Consider the following 15,159-nt stretch of genomic DNA (forward strand, 5'->3'; position numbering starts at 1 on the left):
ACATAGACGTAAGCCAACAACCCATGTTAAAAGGATATGTGAGACAAGCCACGTTGCTTGCAGCGAGAAGTTCTAATAATATTTCTAAAGGCATATGGGTAATGGATAGTGGAGCTACGGAACATATGACATCGCACAAGGAAAAATTCGTCACATTTGAACCTTGTCAAACTACCGTTGAAGTAGCAGGTGGAGGGTCGCTACTCGCTGAAGGTAAAGGAAGTATAGTAATTCAGTTCAATGAAGAATGTGGAGGATGGACTTTTACTTTAATAAACTCATTGTATGTTCCGGAATTACGTGGAAATTTATTGTCAGCGACACAAATGACCGACAAAAATCTAGAGATAAAGCTAAATAAGTAGTCAGCTGAAATACTGAAAGATGGAACGCTAGTAGTGAAAGGATTGTAAGAGGGAGGATTGTACTATTTTTATGAACAAACCCCATCAAAGACAATTTTCATACATCCAACACTGAAGGAAACACAAGCATTTCAAGCGAAAAGTATGTCTAAAACTGAAGAGTTATGGCATCGACGATTAGGGCATTTGCATATAGAAGCCATAAAACAAATGCAAAAGCCCGATGCCCTAAAATTACATTGGACGACGAAATAATTACTCGAAATTGTCAAACTTGTATGACGGGTAAATTGAAAACTAAACCCTTTCCAAATAAGAGTTTTACGAGAGAAAATGAACCTTTACGGTTGATTCATTCGGATGTTGTTGGTCCGATAAAACCAATTTCGAAGGGAGGAAGCCGTTATTTCGCCACCTTTATAGATGACTACTCACGGTATACAGAAGTACATATGCTGAAAAGAAAGAATGAAGTGGAAGAACGTTTTGAAACCTACCGAAAAAGGGTAGAAAATTATCATACTTCCCGAATCAAGACGTTGCGTAGTGATAATGGTGGAGAATATATTAGCAATTCTTTCAAAGAAATGCTCAAGAATAATGGAATCGACAGGCAACTAACAATCCCAGGAACTCCCCAACCAAACACTTCTGGATACGGCGAGATGCATGATTATAGAGTCGGGGATGCCTACAGAATGTTGGGCCGATGCTATAAACACGGCAGCATACGTGAGAAACCGATGCCCAACAAATGCCAACAAAGGAAAAACACCATTAGAGTTGTGAAAGAAGAAACCAATAAATATATCACATTTGAAGGTTTTTGGGTGCCGAGCCTGGGCCTATAATAAAAGAAGAGCTAGCAAGTTTTCTCCGAAAGGACTCGCGTGTATTTATATTGGGTACGACACCTATGCGAATGCGTACAAATTGTGGAATCCTTCAACTGACGACATATTCATCAGTCGCAACGTCACATTTGAGGAAAACGTTTTCCCAATGAAAGAGAAACGCGAAGAAACATCCGAAAGAAATGTATCATTAGAAGACTCGATGTGGTGTGCTATGAAACAAAATGTGAGACCCGAAATAGAACATTCATCTTCAGAATCGGATGACAACTCGGAAGGAAGTGAAGATTATGCGGCTGAAGTTGAAAGAGAAAACAGCCAGGACGACGATAGTGACGATACAGTAATAGAAAGTCTTCACGAAAACGACCAAGCACACCCACTGGAAGCAGCAAATAATAACACTCAAGATCAAAGGGAACGACGTACAAGATCGGGGCGACAAATTAAACCTCCTGTTTGGATGAAAGACTATACAGAGGAGGTAGAAAATGATGGTAGTGAAGAAGATTCACAATGCAAACAAGCGATCGTTAATGAAAATAACTTAAATGATCCACAAACACCGAGAGAAGCATTAGATTCAAAGAACAGTGGACGTTGGAAAGAAGCGATGAAGGAAGAGATAGAAAATATGCTAAGAAACGATACGTTTGAATTTGTAGCACGACCCAAATATCAGAAGCCAATAAAGGCGAAGTGGATTTATAAAACAAAATGTGATGAAGATGGAAACCCGATGAGACATCGTGCGCGAGTGGTAGCAATGGGCCATACTCAAAGACCTGGACTTGATTTTGACAAGACGTACGCGCCAGCAGTGCCCCCGCCAGCAGTAGGCACAAGTAGGCACGTGCCTATGTTCAAAAATTTTAGGCCTATTTTAGGGGCCTCTAAAAGTTTAAAAAAATTGCCTCTGGGGCCTCCAAATGTGATTTTTAAATTTTATTTACTTTTAAAAATTGGTCATCTAGCCCCCTAAAAAAAGAACTCCCATTCAATTCCAATTTCCAAGAGTCCTAAATGGCCCTAACAAAACGTTCCCTTTTGAACCACCTATACTCGAAATCAATATTACTTGAGTACACAAACAAAGGCAGCGAACTCTGTGGTTTCTGCTTTTGGTAGTGTACTCTGTTAACATTGATATAGAGTATATGACAAAAGACTGGCGGGATGGGGAAGTCCGTCGTGCAAGGAAAGCAGCAAAAAAAAAACCAGCTGTTCGCCTCAGTGATAACTTAGCTCCAACCAACACAATAAACATAAGCTTAGTTTCTAGGAATTCTACAAAAAGGGGCATAAAGTGAGAAACTGGATTTCTTTAATACGACTTAAACCGTTGCAACGCTTAAACGAAGGGAAATCCCAGCGGAGCTGAAGTCGAAGCGTAAAGCATCGTACCAGTCACTACTTTGAATAGAGAGCGTCCTGGGGATTAGGGTTTTTTCTTTTTTACTCCTTGTCCCTTTTGCGAAATCACGTGATATCAGTGACCACTGATCGTAGAGAAAGGACCTAGACCTTAAGGGCTTCAAAAGTCGCATGATGACTTAGGCCTAAGGTGGTGCCTTGGGTATTAGCCTAGCTGATTATTAGCCAAGCTGATAACGCGCGTTTCTTCATTTCGTTTTCTGCTCCTGAACTAACAGGTAGTTCTCAATTTCGATTCTCTCCCAGTCAAATTTTTTCTAAGTCTCTTCCGAGACTAACTTTGCCAATACAGCCTTTTTAAAGGCTATTTAGCTGTTTTAAGCTAATTTTTAAACAGCCTTTTTCAAGGCTAATTAGCTATTCTAGCTAAATTATTCAAAAAGCCCTTTTCAAGGCTAATTAGCTATTCTAGCTAAATTATTCAAAAAGCCTTTTTCAAGGCTAATTAGCTATTCTAGCTAAATTATTCAAAAAGCCTTTTTCAAGGCTAATTAGCTATTCTAGAAAAAATATTCAAACCGCTTTTTTCAGGGCTTTGATATAGCTGGTATTATTATTATTGAAGACTACAAAGCTTTAACTAAGCTTTATTTTCTTAAACCTTTTTAAGGTTATTTCGCTATTAGTATACAGGGTGTCTCAGATTTTTCGATCAGGCCATTTTTCTCAAAATGTATTTATGCTAGGGTTCTGAAATTTTCAGGGTTTATTTGTTAGGTATGGAAGGCTTTGGTTACTAAATTTCAGAAAAATCGAACGATTTTGTGCCGTTTTGGAAAATGTATTTTTTCACCGGTAGGTGTCACGCAAAATGTCTCAATGGAAAAGTTGTAGGGCATAGCCGAAAGTGTAAAAATAATTTTAGTTCGGTTGAGTTTGGAGATCGGGGGAAAAACAAGTTGTACTAGCAGGCAATAGCCTTTAACGAATTGTAGGTAACATGCATTTCAGTTATAAGATTTCGAAAAATAAACAAATAATAATTAGCCCAAGTGACAAATGTTTTTTAATGACTTCTACAAAATGTTTTCAAAAATGCCACCTTCTGATGCAATGCACAAATATGCACGATGTTGCATATTGCGAAATGCTCCCCGAACCATTTCTGGAGTCACCCAGCGACATGCTTCGATAATTCTTTGTCGTAAATCTTCAACGCTCGTCACAGGTGTTTGGTATACGTGGTCCTTTACGAATCCCCAAAGAAAAAAGTCGGGTGGTGTTAGATCAGGGGATCTTGCAGGCCAACGAACAGGACCAGTTCTTCCGATCCATCTTCTAGGAAACTCGTCGTTTAGATATGCAACCACGTCACGATATTGGTGAGGTGGCGCCTTATCTTGCTGGAACCAGATGCGTCTGTACTCGGCCAGAGGAATGTCGTCCAACACGTTGGATATTTCATTTTGAAGGAACTCCAAGTAGTTTTGACCGTTAAGACGATTTGACAGGAAGAACGGGCCAATAATTCTGTCACATAACAGACCAGCCCACACATTTAAGCGAAACTGCACTTGGTGGCGGTGAGGAAATCCCCAGTGTGGATTCTCGTAGTCCCACATATGTTGGTTTTGACGGTTGAAAGGCCCATCTCTTCCGAATGAACATTCGTCGGACATCAGTAGTTGATCGTGAAAATCCTGGTGTGCGTCAGCCATGAGGCAAAACCAATTGCAGAAGTCGAGTCGTCGCTGTCTATCACCGTCATGCAGTCCTTGGTGAAGTGTCGCTCGATAAGGATGAAAATGGTGTCTTTTGAGTGTTCTCCAAACGTAGTTTCGATCCAACCCTCAGTCAAAGCTGGCAGTCCTGACGCTCGGTTGAGGATAGTCGCCGAAGTAAGCAAGTATGGTGTTTTCCATGTCGATGTCCTGGAGACCACGACCACGAAACCTCGGATTGATATTACCCCAGTTGTCGAAGTCGCGGACCACTCTAAGAACCGTCGTATGACTTGGTCTACAATTGGAAAATCTTCGTCTAAATAACTGACTTACTAGAGTAGCATTACGACGACCTTCTCCGTAAAATAATTCTAGCATATGAGCGCGCTGATCTTGAGTGTAAAGAGGCATACTGGACAACAATCGGCCAAGCTGAGATAATGTTTTAACTTTGAAATGTAAACGCTTTAAATACTACTCGGACAATTGATATTTCACGTTAAAAAACAACAAAAGTAAAATAAGCGTAATTTTTGGTCTACAAATCTTTGTTTGATGATCTTACTCGTAACCACGTCGAAATGGAAGACGCGGTCTTTGTCTACTTTGTCTAATTAGGTGTTGAACGTAATAATTTTCTTTAACAATAACTTTTTGCAGATCTGATTATTAACTACATAGCTGAAAGCATAAGTTCCCTAAAATAAATGTACATGTGTGTTGTGATTATGTACGATTGTTTACGTTAAAGGCTATTGCCTGCTAGTACAACTTGTTTTTCCCCCGACCTCCAAACTCAGTGAAAAATAGGTCTTTTTCAACCGAACCAAAATTATTTTTACACTTTCGACTATGCCCTACAACTTTTCTATTGAAACATTTTGCGTGACACCTACCGGTGAAAAAATAAATTTTCCAAAACGGCACAAAATCGTTCGATTTTTCTGAAATTTAGTAACCAAAGCCTTCCATACCTAACACATAAACCCTAGAGAGCTGCAACGGAGCGGAAATTATTCCGTTTCCGCGGACAGCGTTCCGTTCCGCGGCGCCGGAACGGAATCGGTGCTAATTTATAAGAAAGTAGAGGAACGGAATGGAATCGGAGCAAATTTCCGAAAATTTGTTGTAACGGAACGGAATCGGAGCAAAATTCCGAAAAATCGTTGTAACGGAACGGGATCGGAGCAAATTTCCGAAAAATCGTTGTAACGGAACGGGATCGGAGCAAATTTCCGAAAAATCTTTGTAACGGAACCGGATCGGAGCAAATTTCCGAAAAACCGTTGTAACGGAACGGGATTGGAGTAAAATTTTCCAAAATCTTTGTAATGGAACGGGATCGGAGCAAACTTCCGAAAATAACGTCGTATATTGAAGCATGGACACTGTTTTCATTTCTCTCTTGGCTTCTGATTGGGTCTCCCACTTTTCCAGACAGTGAGATCATAATCCCCCTTCTTCACCGGCTCGTGGGAAACATAACTGCAACTGAAGCATTTTTCTCTACGACTAAGTTGCGTACATCAATGCGAAGAATCGCAAAAGGTACAAAGGCCGTTTAGCGAAAAGTGGGGAATAAATTGGCGGGGTGACCCGGCTTGCGGTAAAGTTTTAGTTTTACATTCAATTCAATAGAAATAATAATTGTTTCTGTAAATTTCTGTATTCAGGAAAATAAAATAATTTTTTATCATTTTTCAAGACTATAGACTCTTAAACGCGCCTTCCCAATCGACCGCCATTACCTTACAGTCTACGGGGAGGGTGATGAGAAAACCGGTTTTGGGGGGATGAAATAACTGCGGTAGAGGGCTGGCTCGTTGGTTGTCTGTACGATAATGGCGGCGCCCAGTAAACGTTTCTAAAAAGAGTGTATACTGAGGGAACGCAAAATATTAAACGGGAGCGGAAACTGAGCATGAATATTAAGTAATATAGACGATTAATGAAACTGAGCGGATCACGAACGGAAATAATATTGGAGAAACAAACGGAGCGGAAACGGACGGAAAATATTGACGATAAATGAAACGGACCGAAATGATAGGCGACAAACAAAACGGAGCAGAAACGGACGGAAATAATGGGCTAGAAATAAACCGGAGCAGAAACGGACGGAAATAATGGGCTAGAAATAAACCGGAGCGGAAACGGACGGAAATATTGGGCTAGAAATAAACCGGAGCGGAAACGGACGGAAATAACGGACGAGAAACAAAGCGGACCAGAAACGGATGGAAATAATAGGCGATAAACTAAACGGACCGGAAACGGATGGAAACAACGGACGAGTAACAAAGCGGACCAGAAACGGATATATGTACCATACCAGGAAACAAAACGGAGTGGAAACGGTATGGTATTTTCGCTGCTCTGCAGCTCTCTAATAAACCCTGAAAATTTCAGAACCCTAGCATAAATACATTTTGAGAAAAATGGCCTGATCGAGCAAATTGAGACACCCTGTATAATAGTAGCATTTTCAAATATGAGTACCAGAAAATTTTTATCTGGGTCCCAAAAATGAGAAAAATGGAAAAGGGAAGATAGTTTCGTTAGTAATCAGAAAGGTGCAATGGCACGTTTTTTGAAATCGTCGGCGCAAAGCCATAACTATAGTTCTGAGAAAAACCTAGTCAAAGAATTGGGAAAGGGTTTAGAATCCTTGGAGACTGATAACAGTCACTGTTTTAGTAATACTGCTGAAGTTCTTCCAAACGTCAGTACTGATATGGAAATGGAACTGACTCATGAAGGAGAAATTGCAGAAGTAATTGCAAACCCCAACTCTAACCATGCACAAAATACATCAAACAACGTGTCCAATTCAAAATAAATGGGCTTACACGCGTTGAATAACTTGGATATTAGTCTAGATAAAGATTGCCTTCCAGTTCAGCCTAAACTAAATCCTTTTCCTAAAAGATTAATTGGCAGTAAAAATCGAGGTTTCAATTCTTCTTGGTATGACAAATATCAAATGATTGAATATTCAGTTGCAAAGGATGCAGTGTATTGTTTTTGTTGCCGTCATTTTTTAGGCAGTAGAAACACTGCATTTCTAAAGGGATTTTCGGATTGGAAAAACATGGGGACACAATTCGAAGAACACTTCACTTCCAACAAATCTTCTCACCAACTAGCCTACAAAATGTACTTAGACTACATGGAATCCAAATCCCGTGGATCAATAGTTTGCCAGGTTAACGACCAGCATAGACTAGACGTTATTAGAAACAGAGAGGTCCTATCTACACACGTGGAAGTGATTATCTTATGTGCCCATCAAGATTTAGCACTTCAGGGGAACACTTACACATCCGCCGACAATATTGGGAATAGGGGAAACTTTATTGAAATATTAGATATTTAAAAAAAATGTTATGATTTAAAAGCAAGTTTAGTGAGAAAAATTATTGTTCAAGAGGTCAACTACTATAGGGTAGTTTGGGCGCTTGCCCAACGTGTTTAGCTCCGGGGGTCCGAATTAAAACGTAATAATTAGATTACTTTGAAATTTAAAATTGTCAAAATTATTTTAAGCACTAAACAAGAGGCTGTTTTACACATCAATATTAATTTAATAAGTTGAAACACAACAATAAAACAGTTCAGCTTGAAATAGCGCGAAACTAGACAATGGCCACTGTAATCTTCCCCCTTAACAATGGGGGAGACAAGCCTAAATAAGTAGTTGATGAATTTGGGTAAAGAGGTAATCGTAGGGTGGAATTCTTCGATTAAAAGTAAAGTTGGTAATATTTATTTGTAAATAATATACTTAATAATAAAAAATTTATTAATTTAATAATAATAAAACTTTTATTAATTTAATAATAATCACATTTTTATTAATTTAATAATGAATTTTTTTTATTAATTTAATAATAATAACATTTTTATTAATTTAATAATGATAACATTTTTATTAATTTAATAATAATAAAATTTTTATTAATTTAATAATAATAAAAATTTTATTGATTTAATAATAATAAAATTTTTAAAAATTATATACAATTTGGCTAGTTAAAGAACAACAAAATTTACAAAGAAGTTTTTTATGGGGGCCTCTTAATCACGCAGTGCCTACTCGCGAAAAAATCCTGGCGGGGCTACTGCGCGCCAGTCGTAAAAATAAAGACCACAAAAATTTTATTCGGAATCGCCATAGAGAAAAATTGGCATATTCATCACTTAGACATAACTGCTGCATACTTGAACGCAAAAATAGACGAAGATACTTACATGGAAATACCGGAATATTTTGAAGAAATAACTGATGATTTAAGAAACATGTGGTCGAACCTACAGGAACGAAAGGAATTGGAAGAAAACGACTACATCTGGAAACTAAAGAAGAGTATGTACGGGCTTCACCAGTCTGGAAGACTGTGGAACAGGCATTTAAACACGTTTCTACAAAAACAAGACCTTAAACGTTCCAGAGCTGACCCTTGCGTGTACTACGCTTTAGGAAAAGAACTAATAGTCACAACATACGTAGATAATCTAGTATTGTACGGAAGTTTAGAAGAAATAAATAGACTAAAGAAAGCTGCGAAAGAAGAATTTGAGATAAAGGACCTAGGAGAAATAAAGCACATCCTATCTATTCCCGTAAAAAGAACGAAGAAAAACATCACACTAGATCAAACACTATATGTCAACGAATTGTTGAAGACTATGGGAATGGACAGTTCGAAAAGTGTAGCAACACCCCTTTGTTTAGGAGTAAAGTACTTACCTGGCAAAGAAGGCGATGAACTAAATGAAGAAAAGAGTATGAAATATCGACAAGCTGTAGGAAGTTTGCTGTATCTGGCAACACATACTCGGCCTGATTTAGCATTTGCAGCAACCTACATGAGCCAGTTTAGCAAAAATCCGACGCAAAAACACTATGTAGGAATGCAGCACATACTACGCTATTTAAACGCCACGAAGACAGTTTCACTGGAATTTAAGAAAACTGGTAAACAGTTAGAAGTATACACCGACGCAGATTGGGGATCGGATCCAGTAGATCGCAGATCATTCAGCGGAAATGTCATACAATTAGGAGGAGCGGCCGTGAGCTGGACATGTAGAAAGCAACAATGTATCGCCCTCAGCACTGTTGAAGCAGAATTCGTTGCACTCAGCGAAGTTTCCAAAGAGTGCTCCTGGATAAGACACTTATTAGAAGAAATAGGTATGGAAGAATTTGTTGGGAAAACTATTAAATTAAAAATTGATAATCAAGGCGCAATGAAAATCGCTGAGAATCCCACTACATCAGAAAGGTCAAAACACATAGATCTGAAAGTATTTCACGTTCGAGAACTAGTCGAAGAAGAACTGATCAAACTCACGTACGTGAAGACCGAATCAAACCTAGCGAATCAGTTCACCAAAATCATTCCTAGTCCAAAGATGAAAAATCACCTAAAAATGTTAGGGATCATTGATCCAGGAGGAGTGTTAGAGTTGGCCGCATGTTAAGGAAATTTATATTTTGTTCTGGCAGTTCCGCCATATATTGTAAACCAATAAAGCACGCTATTTCTTTCTCCCACTTTACATTGAGTTATTAATTAGATACTAACACCTTTCTCGAGGGATGAAAAAGGAAGGTCGTCTGTAATATTCCTGTTGGCGCCATTTCCGTTGCCTCTTGATTTAGTTTTGAGAAAGACTCGCGTTGAATCATTAAAAGTAAGAGGAAAATTCAGTCTGACCAACCATAGGAGGAAACTAAGGAACGAATAAGCTTCGAGTGCTGCGAGCCTGCGTATGAATCTGGATAAATGGGCAGTGTTCCAAATGTTTGAAAGTGGAAATAAATTTTCCACAAATTCCCACACCCCTATTTAGCCCCACCCCCAACGAAAACACAACAGCAAAAATGCCATAATTTTCCAATTATTAAAATTTAATTTAATTGAAATTACAATGTTTAAACATTTTGGTAGCTAGGCCTATGCATTGATTGATTGTAGTATTAGGAGGCACTTGCTTTATATTATTAATAAAAGCCAAGATTCACGAAAATACACTGCTCTAGATAATTTTGGGCTTTCTATTGATAGTCAAATTAAAAAAACCTACGATAAATACCCGCAGATATGAAAATTCCAACAAAATCCACGTTTTTGGCAACACTGGAAACGGGTCGGAATCATAGAAATAGAAATGAGACTAGAATCACTGCGCTATCCGGTAATCTCAAGGAAAACGGGCATACTAGAAGGCTGCCATGAGAGTGGAATCGTTACTAATCCACCCAGGAGTGCGCCATCTATTAAAAAAAATTGAAACTTTAAATTTTTTTAAATAGATGGCGTAATCCCACTAAGAATACTGGCGATTCCACTCTCATGGTAGCCTTCTAACTTGTACATCTCACCACAATCTAATCGTGCTTCCAGTCTCATTTCTATTTCTATGGTCGGAATAGACGCTTCAATAAATTATCCTCCCAAGAAATCGCCAAGAAGTAATATTTCAATATTAAAACGAAAATGCTTTTACCAAAGCAGTTTAATGGCAAATTTAAGAAACTGAGGGACCATGTTGGGACCCAATAAGGACTAGATATTAATGATGTTTTAGATTGGGATTTTGCTACGATAATTTAAAAAAAGGTATGTTTGAAAATAATTAAATGAAGATAAACAATATAAAATATCTTTGCTAAAGTCTAAAAACTACAATTTATATTTAGAACCATAATGAATAACAACAATTTATCTTCTCGTAGTACTTGAGTAACTTCCGCTATTATTACGACTTAGGGCCGTAGCCAGGCTATACACTCTTTTCGCGGTATTTTCCTAGGCGCGTCCATGTTTGGTTTTCCCCCTTTCAGCCCCATCCTCCATTACGGATACCCAAAGAGTGGATGCTAGACTCCCCGCTGACGGAAGAGGCAATGGCCAACGAGGTGGAGGCATGTAAGAGGGGTCAAATGAAGGCGCGAAAAAGAGTGTATAGATGTAGACCCGAGCGAACCGTAATTTAGGAGGTGCGAGTAGTATTCAGTCTTTATAGATTTAGCCCAAACTGCCCCCCCCCCTGGCTACGGGCCTGCTTAGGTCCCGTCCATTGTCATAGGTATTGACCGGAACTATACCATTACCTATAAAACATCGGTGCACAGCTTACACCCTTTCAGCCAAGACTTGCTATTACAATTCTATATTTTCTATGATTTAATAAAATGTATATCCTAAAAAGAAAAAAATAAGACCGACCAATTTCTACATTTTGTTTCATACAAAAAAACTCCATGATTTTTTTAAAACCATATATCCAAACTTGGTTGACCTTAACCTGGTAGATAACGGGTGACTGCGATGAAGTTAGGGTTAAGATATTTTTTTTTTAAATCAGTGGCCTAACGTTAGACTTAATAATGAAAATAATTATAATAACCATCGAAATAAGGAAGTTAAAACATTTTATTGGTACAAGACCAAAAATAAGAGTACTTAACTTTAAAAATATAGACATTAAATAAATTTTAATACAGACTTATGTTACTAATATATTTAAAATTAAAAACTTAAACTTAAATATAGATGACTTAAAATATCACTTGGGACCATAAGCTATTTTGAGAGCCGCGGCTATCTTCAATTTAACGGCTGCGTGCAGGCTGGCGAAATTGAGTAGATCCATGGCGTTGCCGTCGTTCAGTTGGCTGCTCAAAGCTTCTTCGCTGAGTTCTCGCAACCCTCGGATCCCTTGCATGTCGGCCACCTGAAACATCTTCCGAGCTGTGTCCTTGCTCGGTGGCGTGCCTAAGTAGATGTACTCCAGCAAAGACTCCACTTCCTGTCCGTTCATTTCCTCGCTGAGGTCCACCACACCTTCCTCGTTCTCTTTCATCTGGTGTTGAAACATGGCCGTGAAGTAGGATGATCTGGCAGATAAGACGCATTTGTGCGCGTCGAACACCCGCCCGTCAGAGGCCTTCAACCGGACATCAGCGCAGATCCTCTCCCGATATACTTTCTTCAAGATGTTCGCTTCCAAATCTAGTCCATTGGGATATATTTTCTTTATGGTGGTAGTGTACGTGGGATTTTTCAACTCGATATAAGCGCGGACGTTGCATTCCAACGTTAAATTTCCACTCGGTAGCAATTCTTGTCGTTTCTTTACCAGTTCTTGACGACTGATAAACTCGCCCCAGCCGTAAAGACGGTTCTTCTTCAAATCCAAAGACGAGCATTTCTCACCTTCAACAGAGAACAGCCTGTCGCCATTTCCAGACACAATATGAACGGTGAAATACATCTTCACCGCGACGATAGTATTGGGAAACTCTTGGCAAAGCAGAAACACGCTGATGGTTTTTCGGGAAGCGACGGTCTGACCCCGAGGAAATATTTTCAAATACCATTTCAGTCCCGGATTGTCTTCCAATGTGCTTTGAAACGGTGGGCTGTAAATCGAAGCCCCCACTTCAGCGGGGTAATCGAGAAAATTTTCAATCGTGAAAATCGCTCTAAAATAATGCGGTTGGTTCGTAATTCGCATCATGGAACCGTAGTCACTACCGTTAGCCATATTTATAAAGAAATTGAACCCTATCACGAACTGGAGTCTTCTGAAGATCAAACTAATGCTTGTCAATTGTTAACTTGCTCGACGTATATAAGGCATACCAGCGTCTCAGAGTCAATATAGACCGAGCTGCGATATATTCAGAAATTTTGATCTCTTAGATCAAAGATCGGAATTTACCACCAAAAAACTAAAACCTTGGTTTTAAACAGGGTTAAAAAACGTCCTAGGCCCAACGGAGATTTTTTGCGTCAACGCTAGGCACAGTAGCATTTATGCCTGAATAAAAACCAGTCTTCAGACGTAACGGATATTTTTTTCGTTGACAATCGCCCACGTTGAGTTTTGGCCTTAGTAATTTAATTGTTCCTCGATAAATGTTTGAAATAGCTCTACCTAGCGTCCAATTAATAGTTTAATTAAGGGGGGATAGACAGATACTGATCTAAGGTATCAAATGAATAATCGAGTAGGTTGAGTCTTTTGCAAATGACAGGTTTATCATCAATAACATTACAGATGCGACTAAATAGTACAAACTACTACAATCGTAGTGAATAATATCTAAAGCGACATAAGACCCAAAAGTATGACAACTCTACCTTTTCGCACATAAAAATATTTACTGAGAGCTAGTCTCACAATAGATACACAGCCTACTATAGTAAGAATAGGACTACAGTAGCAACCTTATATTTAGTCTATGGCCTGGCGCGACGTTTTCTCTTCGTTTTACATACGTTCCAAAACGGCTCACTATGCGGCGCTGGGGTGGAGAAAATTTAAATTTCTTTAACCCGCTCTCCCACTCCATGGACGAATTATAAGAGGACTCTTCACGGGCCGCTTTTCACTTCACGCTAACGTTCCGTAGCAGCCCGAGATAGGATTAGTTGACGATTTTCTCCAAAGGGCGCGTTGGCTTCGAATTCAGGGGCAAATAAATCAGCACGTGATATTGGAATTGCCACATGTTTCCGGCGCCTGCTTGCCGGAGTTGAATTCTAGCGGTCTTTAGGTTATGGGAAATTAGTTTATTTTAAATTATATAATTCGTCCATGCCCACTCCCTCTTTTTACTTCGCGACAAGCTCTCATTGAACATTTTACCGTTCTGACACACTTTTGGGTCTTATCTCACTTTTGATAATACTAATTATTAAACGCACTCTCGCAAGCTCAAAATTTGTGTTATCGTCGAGTTCGGGACTACTTATTTTCTTTTAATATTTTCTATTAGATAGTAGCGGCAATGAGAGTAGCGGAGATTTCTCTAACTATGCTGTACAGCCAAAGGTAGCGGAGAGAGGATTTTCAGCCCCCTGAAGTGACTGATTTCTAACTCTTTGGGGCGTATAGTTCATTCCTTCCCACTTATACTTTTACTCTAAGGTTCGACTTTCGCAATAAAGATTGAAGTGAGATTGGAATAGCTCGTAGCACACGTCGCGATAGACTCCATCGCCATCTCTTTTTCATCAAAGAACTAAAAGCAGTTTTCGCGCTGTAAATTGACGCGCACGAATAAAATTTGCGAAATTTTTCAAAATCGCGCAGAAATAGCTTTTCGAAAGATGGTATTTTTCTTTCCATCCTATTTTTCACTAGATTTAGTATTGTTCTGGGCTCATTCGAAAGAACCTACAAAGCAAATAAATGTTTAATTTCTTATATGTCAAACATTGTTTATTTCAAATTACTCACTTGAAAAAACCTTTTCGGTCACAATTCGTAATTTCTTGAATACGGTTATTGAAATGGCCCTGTTCGTGTCTTTTTAGAAATATATCTCTAATCCTAAAACGTCTTTGATTTTTGGAGAAAAAATTATCATATTTTGTATAAACCAATAAGATATTAAGTAAAATTAAATTTACTTTATAGAAATTTTAGCGATATTAGCCTTATGGTTTTTAAATTTTCGCGCCCAATCAGAACCTACCCCCTAGCGATTCAGAAAATCGCGCTTTCTTTCGCTACGCCAAAAATTAATTCGTCGAAATATTTCGTAAAGTGGGAACTAGGCTTTAGGCATATACAAGGTATGTAACATAGGCTGTTATTCTCAATTTTTTCATTTTAATAATTAGTATTATCAAAAGCGAGATAAGACCCAAAAGTGTGTCAGAACGGTAAAATGTTTAATGAGAGCTTGTCGCGAAGTAAAAAGAGGGAGTGGGCATGGACGAATTATATAATTTAAAATAAACTAATTTCCCATAACCTAAAGACCGCTAGAATTCAACTTCGGCAAGCAGGCGCCGGAAACATGTGGCAATTCCAATA

At 38.7% G+C, this 15,159-nt stretch overlaps 1 protein-coding gene across 1 annotated transcript; it reads right to left on the bottom strand.

Annotated features, from left to right (window-relative positions):
* Positions 1 to 11,744: 11,744 nt before the first annotated feature.
* Positions 11,745 to 13,324, bottom strand: LOC149962991 (speckle-type POZ protein-like). Its single transcript, XM_090180315.1, has one exon. It carries the CDS (start codon positions 12,874 to 12,876, stop codon positions 11,896 to 11,898), a length of 981 nt encoding a protein of 326 aa, XP_090036441.1. The 5' UTR covers positions 12,877 to 13,324; the 3' UTR covers positions 11,745 to 11,895.
* Between the last annotated feature and the right edge of the window lie 1,835 nt (positions 13,325 to 15,159).

The sequence above is a fragment of the Leiobunum rupestre genome, chromosome 1 (genome assembly GCF_980474605.1).
Source record: "Leiobunum rupestre chromosome 1, qqLeiRupe1.1.hap1, whole genome shotgun sequence".
NCBI lineage: Eukaryota > Metazoa > Arthropoda > Arachnida > Opiliones > Sclerosomatidae > Leiobunum > Leiobunum rupestre.

Bases quoted from the DNA above. Each gene is read 5' to 3' on its own strand.
- LOC149962991 (XM_090180315.1), bottom strand. From the start codon at position 12,876: ATGGCTAACGGTAGTGACTACGGTTCCATGATGCGAATTACGAACCAA.